This window comes from Streptopelia decaocto (genome assembly GCF_964273445.1).
Source record: "Streptopelia decaocto genome assembly, chromosome: 1".
In the NCBI taxonomy this organism is placed as follows: Eukaryota; Metazoa; Chordata; class Aves; order Columbiformes; family Columbidae; genus Streptopelia; species Streptopelia decaocto.
Genome location: NC_138663.1, coordinates 181,975,546 through 181,990,941, shown reverse-complemented (window position 1 = coordinate 181,990,941; position 15,396 = coordinate 181,975,546). Strand labels below are relative to the sequence as shown.

At 41.5% G+C, this 15,396-nt stretch overlaps 1 protein-coding gene across 1 annotated transcript; it reads left to right on the top strand.

Moving 5' to 3' along the window:
• Positions 1–2,164: 2,164 nt before the first annotated feature.
• MED4 (mediator complex subunit 4) lies at positions 2,165–11,361 on the top strand. Its single transcript, XM_082065174.1, has 7 exons — positions 2,165–2,352; positions 4,918–4,984; positions 5,336–5,506; positions 5,885–5,942; positions 6,920–7,006; positions 7,763–7,894; positions 10,595–11,361. Exons 1-7 carry the CDS (start codon positions 2,264–2,266, stop codon positions 10,765–10,767), a joined length of 777 nt encoding a protein of 258 aa, XP_081921300.1. The 5' UTR covers positions 2,165–2,263; the 3' UTR covers positions 10,768–11,361.
• The last annotated feature ends 4,035 nt before the right edge of the window (positions 11,362–15,396 follow it).

The window sequence follows — 15,396 nt, the reverse complement described above, 5'->3', positions numbered from 1 at the left end:
GGCTCTATTGTTTTGTATAGGCAAGTGTTTCAGAAGTCTATTCAGCAAATGATCCACTTGGTCTTAAAGAAATGGGCCCATGGGGCAAATTGGGGGCATGAGCCCATTTCACCCAGCCTTTCCCTTTGTCCTGCAGGAGATGACCCCTCTGACATAGTGTGAATGAGTTTCTGTGTCCTGGCATAGGCAGGCATTCCCCGATTCCTCTGCTCTCACCCTGTCCTCCCACACAGAGGCAGGAGCACAGGTGAAGTCTCTGCCTCTGAACCCACACTTCACAGACACTGCTGCATCCCCAGGGCAAGGAGAGCGTGAGGACTGGGCAGGAGAAAGCAGCTGGATGTCCACATTGCCTGAGAGATGGGCAGCAGTTTGGGAAGGGGGGAGAGAGGGCCTCCAGTGAAAGACTGGTGGTATTGGCCTGGTTGGGTGGGAGAAGTACTGCTGTCAAAAGGCTCCTGGACACAAGATCAGCCAGCACCAACCTCCTGTAACCAATATTCACTCCTTGGCCTGCCAAGTTTGGGTGTCCTATTAACACCACAAGATTTTAGCTCTAGTGAAACTAGTATTATGGCCCTGATATGTCTCAGAAGTGCTTCACATCTAAGTAACTCAGATGTCAAAATGAATGCGAAGAAGAAAATGATTGAGCGGATGGATTGCTTTGTTTTCAAAGTTGCTATTTCTTTCTGTTCATGCACCCATACAGACACTAACAAATTAGTGAACTGGATGCACAACCAGATGGCATCACATCTTTCCTTGAACAAAGCTGGAGAAATATAGGGGAAGAAGAAAAGCAAGCAAAAGTTATTTAACGGGCAGAACTATTTGATGAGATTTTATCTGGTTTGTAGTTGAGAGAATTCCTGAACTATCTACAATCAGAACATTGAGGGTTCTTGTATATTGTAAATGAATTTTACATAACTCCTGTTGGCAGGGTTATCTTCTCAGGATTGCCAAATCTCATTGATTTATCACAAATCTCATAACACTGAATTGCTTATTTAAACCACAATTCAAAGAATCACTGACTAATGAGTTTCTTGCCCCCCTTTTTTTTATAAGCCTAAATTTCTCAGGGACATACTTATTGCAGAAGGTAAAAAGATAATCAGAGTAAATACCAGAACAGTTAAGGATGTTATCATTCATCTCGTGCTTTGTCTAATCAGAAGAGAATTGCTGTTTGCTGGCAGGTTTTGCAGCTGCCTGCTGACAGCAGAAGATGGTGAGGTCAGGGGACTCCCTGATCTTCTGCTTGCCCTGCCTATAAACTCAAGCCCCAGATCAGTTTTCACCCTGTGCTCCCTCATCTGCCCTCCACCCCAGCTTCTCTCACAGTCTCTTCTTATTACTGAAAGTTTCATGAATATAAAAAATTCCACCGGCTTCACTGTGACCCCACCCAGAGCTAGAGGCCTGTTTACAGCACCAGCCACACTAAAAAACAATGACAACAACAAAACCCCACACTAGTATTTTTTTTAATTACAGCTGGGCTTCTAGCAGGATTGTGTGCAGGATTTGCATCTGTTACCTGCCCTGATCATGGCATGCAGACCCCTGAAATGGATGCAGAGCTGACTTTAGTCCCCACGGATAGGCACGTCAGGCAGGTCACTGCTGGCCCCTGTCACTGACAGCCCACGAAAAGGCTCTTTGGCTCTGCTTGATTTAAAACTCAGGGCTTTGTTATATTTTCAGTATCAGACACTTAAACTTCCTTTAGCCGTTGGTGAAGTGCCATTTAATCCTCCATCTGATAAAAGGGAGTTTTGGACATCAGGGCTCTTGAAAATTGAGTTAAAAACTTAGGATGTAATTCAAATGCAAGCCCTTCCTCTGCAGTTTTTCTGTCTTTAGTACACATCTGGATCTGAGTTAGAAGCTCTTCTGTGGAAACTCAGGAACAGGGAGCGCATTCAGAAAAGCAGCAGGTGCTTGTGTAACGACCCAGCTCCCACAGACGGCCTTTACAAACATCCATCTGGCCTCGCCGAGGCAGATGTGACCTCCTTTCCCCTCACACCCAATCCGGCCCTGGCGGCCCTTCCCTCCACTCCCCGGCCCCGCCGTGCCCCCTCGGGAGCCGTTATCCCCCAGCCCCTTCCCGCCCCAGCTCTCCGGGCCGTTCTGCGCATGCGCGGGCCGCCGGGCGGCTGCAGCTCGCACTTCCGCCGCCGGGGACGTTGCCGCACGGGGCTGGTGCCGCCGCCGGGGGCGGTTCTCGCTCGGGTCCGCGCCCAGCGGCGTGATGGCGGCGGCGACCGGGGGAGGCGGGGAGCGGAGCAGCACCCGGGAGCGGCTCCTGGCGGCGCTGGAGGATCTGGAGCTCTTGGCCAGGTACCGCGGTCTACCCCCGGTGCCCGGGCGGGAAGCTCGCTGGTGGCGGCGGGGCTTGGCGTGGCGGCGTTCGGCGCTGTACGTGCGCGGAGCCGCCGACGGGGGCGGCGGGAGGAGCGGGTGTCCGCGGGGTTGGGCTGGGAAGGGATCGGCTGGGCTGCGGGCGGGAGGAGGGCCCGGGACACACGTGTTCCTGCGCTCCTGCCGCGCCGGGCCGGCCCCGCGCTCGGCTCTGCCGCGGGTGGAAACCACCGGCCCTGCCCGGTCTCCCGTTCTCAGAGCAGAAGGAAAGATATTCCTTGTTCTTCCGTTTGCCTTTCTTTCTTGGTTGACACCTGCGTTTGCTGTGAGATGCGCACCACTACCCCGATTTTAGGATTTTTTAATTTGTCACTAATAATTATGTTTAGAGAAGAAATTTGTAGATGGTGTTGCATGACTGAAGCCGTACTGAGGAGACCTTATTGTGGCCTTTCAGTACTTCAAAGGGGCCTGTAAGATGGGGACAGACTTTTTGGCAGGCATCTTGCTGTAGGACAAGGGGTAATGGTTTTAAACTAAAGGAGGGGAGATTAAGGTTAGATATGAGGAACACATTTTTTACAATGAGGGTGGTAAAACACTGGCCCACGTTGCCCAGAGAGGTGGTAGGTGCCCCATCCCTGGATACATCCCAGGCCAGGCTGGACGGGGCTCTGAGCAACCTGATCTAGTTGAAGATGTCCCTGCTCATTGCGGGGAGCTTGGACTAGATGAGCTTTGAAGGTCCCCTCCAACCCAAACTATTTCATGATTCTATAGCCATTGCCTGAATTAGTGTTAAACTCTCTAGAGTAGGCTGCAGAGCTTGTCTTTGGAGTGATAGAAATGCTTATATACTTAGTCCATGGTCTTGAGCTGGACTGGTAACTGTCATCCAAATTGGGGACCATGTTGTGGAGGCACAGCTGGCACTGCAGTTAAACTAGTTCCTAATTATTTTTTCTTCTCGAGGAGAGCAGGGCCTTAGAAAAGCTTTTTGAGAGGCAGTAACCCATATTGTCTGTGTGGCTGGCTCACTCTGTGTGATTACCACTGGTATTACAAGGCAAATACTTTTTTAGTTTAGATTTTGTGACATATGGAGTTTTGGAAAAGAAAAAATCCCAAACTTTCTCTTTATCTAAACTTTTTTTTTTTTTTTTTAAGTCTTGGGACTAATATTGTACCATAATAAATCCAGAGCAAGCCTCAGCAGCATTTAGTGCATCTTCTTGTTGATCAACAAAATGTTGCAGCATCATGGAGCTTGGCCTTTCACAGTCATGATATTGGTTTGGTGGTAGGGGCAAAAATTAAGCAACATGTCTTTTCTGTAGCCTTTGTATAGCTTTGAATTTGCATCTATCCATTATCTGGCTAACATGGACAGAATTACAGCCTTCCATGACATTGGCCTTGATGGCAGTAGTTGACTTGCTTACAACATATTTTATTTGCTGCTGCTCAGTGTTGGTCAAGTAGAATAAAGCTTTATTGATAATGACAAGTTTTAAATTTTAATTTTTAATTTAATTTTAATTTTTAAAGTTTTAGTGTTCAGGAGTGTTAGGGAAGTTCCCTAGCAAGCAGTGACCAAGAGATGTCGATCAAGATGCTATTTAGAGCTTTACTGGTGAGGGGCCTTTTCAAACATTCTGAAAAGTGCTCATTTTCTTTTTAAGATGCTGGTGCTGTTGGTGTCATACATCCCACTGACCTGCTTGCACTGACCAAGCAAAGAATTAGTACTGTTGCAAAGACAATGTCTTCAAATAGACAGTTACTCATGCATAATGTTGAACTGCCATCCATAGCCTTAGAAGCCAAATATGTTTGCTGAATTTACAGAAAATGCCTTTTTGCGTTGTGGTCCTGTTGCTTAGCAAATCCCTTCTGAGGTTTTTGATGGCTTTTCAGAAGGGTGGCAAAGTAAATGGGTACCTGGAAGCACTTCTGACCTAGCACCAGAATATTATTAGTGGGTTTTTTTTTGTGTGTATCTGATATACAACTAGTATACCATTGTGGAAATACTTATTTTAAAAGTAGTTTCACAACAAACTCTGTGGGTGTTTGCAAGTGTAGACTTAATTGGTCTAAAACCAAGTGTGAAACTTGCTTTGTTGGGGAAAATTTGGAGAAAAAGTAGAGAAGTAAAATAGTGAAGACAACTGTCGTGCCCTCTTGCAACAAACAAAGGCAGTAGAAGTAGGGTGTGAATGCGTTTCATTGTGTTTCTTCTCTCAGCTTCTGCTTATCTCTTACGTAGTTTGGCAGGAACTTAGCGCATTTCAGGAGTACAAATACACAAGCACTTCATGAGCTCAAAGCACAAAGAAGAAAACGTGCTCCAATCATCAGGCTATTCAAAGAGTTACTGTTAGTTGAGAAATCCCTGCCAACACTGTACTATAGAACTATAAAATACTCCAGTCCATGAATACTTTTGTAATGATATCAGTACTCTGACAGTTTAGGGATAACTTGCTGTGATTTACAAATAATGCCCTAGAAAATTGTGCAAACACAGAGTTTTCTTTTCAGGGAGCTAATAGAAATCTTAGCAATTTCAAGAAACCAGAAGCTTCCACAAGCAGGAGAGGAGAGCCAGGTAAGCTGACTTTCCAAACTGCATTTCTCTGGGTAAGCACAATGCTTTACTTCTATTTTTTTCCTTTTTTTTTTCTTTCTCGCTTTGTCCTTGCCTATACTCAGGCTAATGGTGATGATGAGGTTTTGGCCTCACTACAAAGGCATTCTTGGTCTTCATGTTGTTTGTTTGTTTGGTCATTTGATGTATGCTTCATAGGCTGTTTCTGCAAACAGAGGAAGAAATTTTGTTTCACTTTTAATGCAAACAGAAATACTCCTATGGATGTCAGTTGCTCTTCTTTGCAGCACAGTTGAGAGTGTGTTGTTACTCTAACTAAATTAAAAGTTCTGCAAAACTCTTATTCAATAGATCCTGGAACTGCTGATTCAGAGAGATGGAGAGTTTCAAGAGCTAATGAAGCTGGCAGTTGATCAGGGGAAAATCCATCATGAAATGCAGCTTTTAGAAAAGGTAGTAGAAAAGAGAGATAATGATATTCAGCAGCTGCAGAAACAACTGAAAGAAGCAGAGCACATACTGGTAGGTTCATAATGATGTGTTTACTTTCAAGCATCTACTTGTGAAAAAGGTGGTTCTGGAGACGGCGCTGTTTTGTTAGTTTGAGATTTAAATATTTAAAACTTCATAAGAGCTTAGTGGTTTGGGTGTTGGTTTTTTTTTTTTCAAGTAGTCAAATACTGTTTAGTTATCATGGTATTCAGTTTTGTTTTATAATGCTAATTTTCTTCCAAACCTACTTTATTTCTTATATATTTTGAAAATGTTCACTGAATAGTTTCTCTTAAAATGCATTTAAATGCGAGGGATTATGCGCACAGACAACTTTGTGTAGAAGTTTACAAATTAAAGATGCATTGAAAGTTTGGTTTATTTTGTTTGTTGGTTTTCTGCAACTAGGCAACAGCTGTTTATCAAGCAAAGGAAAAGCTGAAATCAATTGAAAAGGCAAGAAAAGGTAAGTATCCATGATTGTACATACTATGTAAATGCAGTTGTAAAGAAAGTTGCTAGGGAGCTTAAGTTAGGATTATTTTTCTTTTTTTTTTTTTTCCCCTCTAATTCTGCCATCACAGATTTTTGGATTCTCTATGTGTAAACAAATTTCCATTTCATTATGAACCTATAACCATTTCCTCAGAATAAAGGCAGGAATTAATTCTTTTTTGTGGCAAAGATATCTTAATATTAAACTTAAATTCAAGTGTCTCAACACTTTTCTTGGACTGATAATAGTGTATCTGATTATCTGTGTGTCTCACTAAGTTGCCTCAGCAGGTCTGCTGGGGAAAAGCGAGAGAATGTTTGTGTGGGTGTGCACTGTATGTGAAAGAATGACTAGCTGGTGATAATGGTTTGTATAATATTTGTAGCAATTCCTGCCACTCTGTGGCACTTACCAAGCTAAACTGGCTCTTTATATTTTTTTTCTTTTTGTGGGAGACATTTTCATGGTGTTTTTTGCAGTGCCTTTTATCATTTTGCTATACCTCTTTCATCTAAAAAATCAAGGAATTTCATAAAGTTTCTATTGCTTTAATACAGGCACATATTTCAAAAGGCTGCTGCATGTATGCTCTACAGTTACTGAACAAACACAAAAATTCCTTTACTACAGAAAATTCCACTATAAAGCGGGTGCTGAAGTTTTCTTACAAATTGTGCTTGTCAAGTGCACTGCTTAAGAGATTGGGTTGTGTTTTTCACAGGCTGAAGAACCGCAGACGCTAATGGTGTAGTGAACTCATGGCTGTAAAATTAGTTCACTGCAAAGCTTGTTCTTGCGTAGTCTAATCAGCCATTGTATTTGAAGCATGCTCTTAATGTTTGAGAAAGTTACATTCCAAATCTTTTAGATATTAACGTCCAATATTCTGAAATAATAGAAGGATGCGATGTCTTGAGAATATAGTAAATTTTCTTCTGTTCTTCCAGGTGCCGTTTCCTCTGAAGAAATAATCAAATATGCCCATAGGATCAGTGCTAGCAATGCTGTTTGTGCCCCTCTGACATGGGTACCAGGTAACTAACATGTTTATGACAATAGATTTTTTTTTTTTTTTTTTCAATAAAGCATGGTCAGTGTCTGGTCTTATAATGCTTTTATACAGTGAAAAACACTGGGTTTTATTAGAGTAACATTGTTTTCAGCTGTTATATCTAATATTTTCAACAAAAATGGATATTCAAGGTCTCGTAGACTTTACATATGTCTTCAAAAGGCTATGAAACTGCACGCTTCCATTGACTGACTGGCCTGCTGCTCTCCTTTGCTTGCCTTTTCCCCCTGAACGTTTGCCCCAATTATAGGTTAGAACCAAGTATGTTAAAGACTCTTCCATGTGCTTGTTTGTGGTCCTGCCTGCCCCTTACCCTTTATAATATTATTTTCAGAGGATTTTAGTGATCAGTGGAGCCAGAAGCAGGGCTTTCATTATGTTAGGTTTCAATTTGGCGAACTGTCCTTCTTGTCCAAAATAAGAATGTGCTTTTTCCAGTTCCAGTTGCTGCTTAGCTGTGAAGTAGCAGAGAGAGCAAAGAGATCTTCTAAACTTTTTTTTTTAAGTGCTTTTTCTGCCAAGTTTGAATGAACAAAGAAAGTCTATGTGAAAGACACAGACTTGGATGTTAACAAAACAGGTGTGATGTTCATTGCTGATTCAGGCAATCGGAGTATGGGTGTCTTTGTTCAGAAACCTAGGCACTGAAGAAAAAAATCAATGTCTGCGAGAAAATTGTTAAATATTTTAAAACATTCCTTTGCGTTTTATCATAAAGGGGACCCACGTAGGCCATATCCTACAGATCTGGAAATGAGGAGTGGTCTCTTGGGTCAGATGAACAACCCATCAACCAATGGAGTCAATGGTCACTTACCAGGGGATGCACTTGCAGCAGGCAGACTGCCAGGTAAGAGAAACTCACGGTTTGTTTTGCTTTTCTTTGTTTCTTGTACAGTAAAAGAATAGAAATTATGGCTAACGTTGTTCCGCAGCAGCGAAGATCTAGTAAATAATGTTAACAATTAGAAATTGCATAATTTTATTTCATCTAAATCATACCTCAGACACTACAACTACGTCAATATAAACACAACTCAGTTGCCCTTCAAGTTATTTATTTGAAATTGCTGTAAATTAAGTAATATAAAATCATATTAGAAGTATTCTCAAAACAAGCTTTTCTTAGCAGTGGTGACAGAAAGTGTGGAATTGTGAAAACTGTATTTGGAAGAAAAGAGGTTTATTGTCAATCCCCTACCTTCCTTTAAGTCTGCACTCTGCAATTCTGTTTGCTAGGAAGTTCTGGATTGAAAAGGCATTGCAAAGGACAGCTGGTGAGGTAGTACCTTCAGTGCAGGAATCAAGATTTAGTCCCTTAATTGCTTAGTGAAATGGGCACTTCATTGACTTTAGTGGGATTAATTCATTCATGCTAGAATAGAATTTAGCAGTAAATTACAGAAACTGAATCAAGAGTTCAGTAGTTCTGTACCTGCACAGCATTAATCTACCATGGTTAGACTAAATTGTGGATAAATTCTTAGTTTGGATTCATAGGAGATCTGTAACAGTTCTTACCTGTTAAGCCACTTGAAGGTGCTATGGAAAGCTTGTTTTCAGAAGTTATACTGAATATATAAAAAAGTCCTGTATCACGACTCCACTAGAGAAACGGTAAACTTGGATTTCGTGTTTCTGACCATCTGTGTAATCCTATTGTCACCTCTGAGGAAGTGACTTGAAGTTCTGCATCTAGTTTTCTAAACATCTGGCCTTGGATAAAATGGGTCAGGGAGCTGAATAGGAGTGGGACCCTGATATCTGTCTGTAGCAACCCACCAGGGAAATGCTGAAGATAGGCCCATGTATCTTTTTTGTTCCTTTGAAATAGGGCCAGAGGAGATGTTAAGGTTGTGTCTTCCTCACAGAGTTAGGGCATTTATTTGCATAAGCTTTGGTAGAGTCTCTTCTGGTTGACTAATCTGCCATAGGGATGCAGACTTGCTCCCTTTACTTTTGAGTGCTGTCTCTGTGAGAACTGGAAGCCCACTCTTCAGGTCTTTGCCTTGAGAAGCTGGAAAATGTCAGATTTAAACTCCTCAAATAAACTTGTTAATTTAATCTGAGTCTCCTATGTTAGGGGAAATCCTCTAATTACTAAACTGTCAGGTAAGAGGGAAAAATCAAAACTTCATTTAAAAGAAAGTTGAGGCTGCCCTGGCATTTTGTGCAGGGATCCTGAATCTGTTGGTTGTGTGGAGGAGTGTCTTGGGAATGCTAACTATGGGATCTAGTCCTTTTAGAGACTTCTGCAGAGAAATGTCCAGTCCTGAGTCTGCAAGCCAGCCACTGGGCTGCTTAGGAGCCTCAACATTTTGAGGCTGCTTAGTGCACACATCCAACCTGGTTCAATAGTGGACTGGTTCCAGCATTGAAGTGTGGCCACAGGATGTAAAACACTGGCTTACATTCTCAGCTGATTCAAATTAAGTTGGCTAACTTCAACACAGCTGGCATGAGACCGCCTGGTACTACTAGTCTTCCTAAAGTGGGCACAGAAGTGGCATGGAGGCTGCATTATGTCCTCGCATCTGCTGGTGGGTCACATTTTTACAGCCAGGTAATACATCTGGTATTAGGGAACTGTGGCTGTAGTTTGTATGTGGCATCTCGGGTGTCTGCAGAGTTGAAGATCAAAAGCCACCATGTGTGTGGAGTCTGTGGGCTTTCACTTCTGACTCTGCCTAATTATTTTTAATTCATGCTGTAGGCAGGAGATAGCTGGTTTCTTCTATGGGATAGACTTAGCCACAGTGCCTGGTAGTAAGTGGAGAACTAAAGCACAGCAGTAGTAGTATAAATTAAAATGAGTGGAGCAAAAATGGCATATAGATACGTACTACAGCTTTGAAATGGGACCTGGGGGCAAGGAAGGGAGAGACGAGGGAGTGTCGTGGGGGAAAGGGTAGGTTGGTAGGGAGTGCGGGATGGGTTGGCTTTGGAAGTAGAAGGAAAAGAGAACAAACTGAGAGCTGAGAGAAAACAGAGGCAACTGAGGCAGGCCTCGCTGGGGCACAGTGGGGCTTTCCCACCTCTCAGGCATCTCTGTGGCCATGGTTTTGTAGGACACTCTTCTTCTTTGCACTTGATGCACCATATTTACTGTTGGAAAAACAATAACCAAGGTGTTTCAGCCAAATTTGGATAAAGCCTTTTACTATGAATTTCTGTGGTCTACCTTAGGTATTTTTTAATCTAATGTTTAAATCTATTTTTGCATACTGACAAAGGGTGACCATTTTCATTACTGCCAGATTGTGAATGTAAAGTCAGTTCAAACTGTGCTTTGAAGATGAAAAGCTCTGTACAAATACATATTGTTTTGAAGTGGAGTGATGAGAGATCAAGAGCCACATTCATAAATGGAGGCAAAGAAGGATAGAATGATTCCATCATAAGATATTTTCGATCTGTTACTGGGGAGTTTCGTCTGTCCAAAATTCAGAAAGGATTTTAAGATTTAATTTTAAATTGGAGTTCCGTTTAAGCTGTCTTGTTGTCAGTATACAAAGCTGGTAGTTAGATGGATTATGTCCCTTTTTTCCAGATGTGCTCGCTCCTCAGTATCCTTGGCAGTCAAGTGACATGTCAATGAACATGCTACCTCCTAATCATAGTAATGATTTCATGTTGGAGCCTCCAGGACACAATAAGGAGAATGAAGATGATGTAGAAGTTATGTCAACAGACTCCTCAAGCAGCAGCAGTGACTCAGACTAGGTACTAAAGGGACGGTATCCTGAGTAGACCTTTCCTGTGGTGAAGGCAGGTTGGATGCTGTTCGTCACAATCTGCAATACCTTTTATTATGCTGGCGGCCCTGTGTAGGGAGAAGATAACTGCTGGCTCAGAGACAGGGTGACTAATTAAAAACCATGGACTTCAGATTTCTTTTTTTTTTCCACTAGATGTTCAAGTAAAATATCTGGGAGCTTTCTGCTGGAGGAGAGATGTCAAATTTCCAGTGATTATGTAAATGGATGAATGTGTATGTTTGCAAGAGACACATGTATATGTATATATATATTTACTATACATTAGGTGACAAAAGTTCCTGGGAAAAAAGGTGTAAGGGGAATCCCCTCGTATGTTTGTTAGTAACTTTACTCTTTTGATGATCACCTTTTCTATGGCTTAGAAATGAGGCATGAATTTGTAATTTTAATATCTTTTTGTTACTGCCTAAATCCATGTTCTTGATCATCTTGTGTGTGCTGATAACAAAAATGTGTCAATAAGGTGTTACAATAGTTGCAAACTTTTTTTTTTAAATATATAATGAATTTGTCATAAATAAACTCAGCTTTGATGTAACTTTGTCTCATTTTTCAAACTTAGATGAGTTACTGTGTGTCTTCAATACTCAGCACATTCTGTCCCAGTGTGTGGTTGAATTCTGACTGAGTTTCAGAAGATTGTCAGTATTAGAAGCAGCTGAGGAGTCAGGAACTGGAAATCTGTGCTTTCCAGCTGAGCTCTATCAGGTACTGGCAGCACTGGCAGGACACAGGGTGCCCATTTGCAAGGCATCACCAATACCCTGGTTGTGCATCCTGGGGCCCTGGAGATGACACACTTTGGGGCATGCTGCAGGTGCAGCTCCTTTCAGTTCAAAGTGCTCACAGATTCTTTCTTCTTGTCATCTATATTTTTTCAGTTCTTTGAACCTGCTAATTTGTTTACTTCAGCAGTTGCATTTCCTGCCTCAGCTACAAAGTTCTTTCATCTTTCCAAAGGCCCTTCCCTTGACTTTCCTTTTCCTTGGTCTGTTTTCTTAAGGAGTCATTTTCTGACAGCTACTTTTCTCTTTTGTTTTGTGATCTGATCAGAGGGTTAGATACATGAGCTGTAGCTCATGGCAGTTACAGGTTTCTGCCCTGCAAAGAGGCTTCCTGAAGCACAGGTCACAATTCTCTTCACTTCTCCATTTTGTAGATTCCTCACAGGACATACTTGATAAATGGGTTCCTTCTGCATTTGCTCAGTCTTTGAAATACTGCTGTCAGTAATGCTGCCACATGTGACCAACATATATACAAATCTAATAAGGATGTAGAAATGCAAAGGACCACTTCAGTCACGTTCAATCACATAATATAGTAATGTGGGGTTTTTTGTTTTAAAAGAGAAATAGGGAATTTGATTTTGTCTCAGGTGTTTCCTTTTGGAAGTATTTTCAGAGTTATTAAAATTTCACCTCTATTTTGCTATCTAAAGTTATTAAAATATATATATGTATTTTAACTTTTATTTATTTTACATATTTTAACTTTTATTCAGTATCTTTTCCTCTTTGTTTACCCCCAAACAGATAACTATTTCCTCATTAATTCATGTTAATCTCAATACAGATGGCCTCTCAATTATCCTAGTTAACCTTGCCTGCCCTGTTCTAGTTCATTGTTTTTTCTTAAACCTGTAATCAGAATCATACACAATATTACAAAATGCAGTTTCTTAATGCTTTGTACCGTGGGATTAGTATTTTTTTCCTTCAATGCCCCTCTCGTAACACATCTTCTGACATAGCCACAGCTCGCTATTCTCTTTTGTTTTCTCGTTTATAAGGACATTCTTTTCTTGGAACTAAAAATAGAGATAATTAACTCATTGAAAGTGTAATGTACAGTCTACCCAAACCTCTTACATGGCTACATCATATGATTCATTAACTGAAATATTGTGGAGGTAGGTGATTGTTTCCGGACATAAGTAAGAGTGAAGAGAAGCAACGACCACTTCTTTTTCTGCATTGTTTGCTAGTCAATTAAAGGATTAAATGGGACCAATGTGTTACATCTAAGAAACAGTAACAAGACAGCTCTGCCCACTGTTCACTTAGCATAAAATCAGACTCTGGGTACAAGATGCATCCTAATCAGTTTCTTTACATCAGTGCTCAAAACTGTCTACTGTTTAGGAGTATTTTTTTTCAATGCTGGATAACTGTAATGCTATTCTGGATGAACTCAGATTGTTACAAGCAATTTAGCAAAGCACAAAGTTTTAACTGAGTGTTCCGTTATTCAGTGGCTTAGATGTGTACATAATAAATTTTCCTACTTAGCAAAAGTACCAAAAATCAAAGTAAATGTAACATTTAGTTGAAAGGACCAAGTCTTAGCAGTTAAAAACTACTAAGAATCATTTTTCCTGGACAGAAAAAAAAGAGTGAATGCACAATACATAAAAAAGCAAGTTATTCAAGTTAGAGATTACTGACAGCTGACTGCAGTAACACACTGTAGTCATTTAATCAGCTCACTTAGAAAGGATACAGAAACCCTGACATATGGACATATTGTTTGTGTCCTCATTTCAGTAGCTACTTGTATATTTACAACACAGTGAATATAACCGTTAATGGTAAAATATTTTTTGCATGACAAAACATTTTACAGTGACCCCTATTTTCCTATCAGGAGCTAGATGCCTTCTAAAATTCAAAATTGCACTAAATAATTTTAATTTTTTTTTCCCATTATTCTTTGGGACAGATGGGCAGGACATCTGTCAACTGATCCTAAAGCCCGTTGACAGCTGAATGGAGCAATTTTCAGTGCACATAAAGTTGCTTTCAGGAAGAAAATCTCCACTTCTGAATAGAAAAAACAGGCTTTCTACAAAGATATAGTATTAAAGGAAGTTTCAGTGATATTTCCAATTTCAAAATTGCTTTATAATGTTATCATCTTCACTTTAGACAAAGAATATCTGTCCCAACGGAAGCTGCACATAGTTAATACTTCAAATTCTAAGCAGGAGGCTTGCAATCATCAGCAGGATCCTTATACCTTGTATCACTCTGCTTCTCAGTAAAAAGAGCCTTCTCATTTTAACAAAACATATGTGTAAAGTAAGGAAAAGCTTTCAACTCTTTAAGCTCATTTATTTTAAGAACTAACAGTTCAATTCATAATTTCAGACAATTTTAATTTTTCAGTATTGTGCTTACATTTAAAAGAAATTAAAGGTATCTCAGGCCTGTGTCTAGTGGAGTCCCTCAAGGGTCAGTACTGGGACCAGTACTATTCAATATATTCATCAATGACTTGGATGAGGGACTAGAGTGCACTATCAGCAAGTTTGCTGGTGACACCAAGCTGGGAGGAGTGGCTGACACGCCAGAAGGCCCTGCTGCCATCCAGAGACCTGGACAGGCTGGAGAGTTGGGCCGGGAAAAATTTAATGAAATATAACAAGAGCAAGTGTAGAGTCTTGCATCTGGGCAGGAACAACCCCAGGTTCCAGTATAAGTTGGGGAATGACCTGTTAGAGAGCAGAGTATGGGAAGGGGACCTGTGGGTGGACAGCAGGATGACCATGAGCCAGCATTGTGCCCTTGTGGCCAAGAAGGCCAATGGCATCCTGGGGTGTATTAGAAGGGGGGTAGCTAGTAGGTCCAGAGAGGTTCTCCTTCCCCTCTACTCTGCCCTGGTGAGACCACATCTGGAATATTGTGTCCAGTTCTGGGCCCCTCAGTTCAAGAAGGACAGCGTATGGGAATTGTGGAAGATTGGACGAGGAGGAGAAAGGTAAACACACTCAAGTGAACCACAGCTGGGATATAAAGAAATCACTACATCACACTAATTGTTTTACTGACCTTGCATGCTTGACAAGTAGAACCTCTGTGTGAGATAACATAGGCCTGAGAGAAACCCTATCTTACCATGTCTGAGATTCCTGCTTTGTTTTGAGAAAGAGCAGAGCACAGCAAGAGGCTGTATCTGCTCTAAGCCTTTAAATATAGGCAAGCGTAACTGGCCTAACGATCTGCCAGCAGGGCTAAACTTATCAGCACCTGTGTCCCCACTTCACCTCTGCCTGGAGCTTAGGTGTGACTACAGAGATCCCCCAGTAGAGAGGTAACTAAAATAAAACTTGCTCTTTGCAATTGCATTCGTGGTCTCTGGCTCTTCTTGAAACGTGCCTGTGCTTGTGCACACAGACAGGGAATTGCTGGACAGAGTCCAGTGCTGAGCCACGAAGATGATTAAGGGAGCGGAGCATCTCCCTTATGAGGAAAGGCTGAGGGAGCTGGGTCTCTTTAGCTTGGAGGAGACTGAGGGGTGACCTCATTAATGTTTATAAATATGTAAAGGGTGAGTGTCACAAGGATGGAGCCAGGCCCTTCTCAGTGACAACCAATGGTAAGACAAGGGGAAATGGGTACAAACTGGAACACAGGAGGTTCCACTTAAATTTGAGAAGAAACTTCTCAGTGAGGGTAACAGAACACTGGAACAGGCTGCCCAGGGAGGTTGTGTAGTCTCCTACTCTGGAGACATTCAAAACCTGCCTGGACACCTTCCTGTGTAACCTCATCTGGGTGTTCCTGCTCCGGCA

What these genes read in the sequence shown, in the direction of transcription:
- MED4 (XM_082065174.1), top strand. Translation starts at nt 2,264, where the DNA reads ATGGCGGCGGCGACCGGGGGAGGCGGGGAGCGGAGCAGCACCCGGGAG. An exon ending in AAGAAGCAGAGCACATACTG is followed by an intron (nt 5,507 to 5,884) that starts GTAGGTTCATAA and finishes TTCTGCAACTAG; the next exon opens with GCAACAGCTGTTTATCAAGC. An exon ending in AATTGAAAAGGCAAGAAAAG is followed by an intron (nt 5,943 to 6,919) that starts GTAAGTATCCAT and finishes CTGTTCTTCCAG; the next exon opens with GTGCCGTTTCCTCTGAAGAA.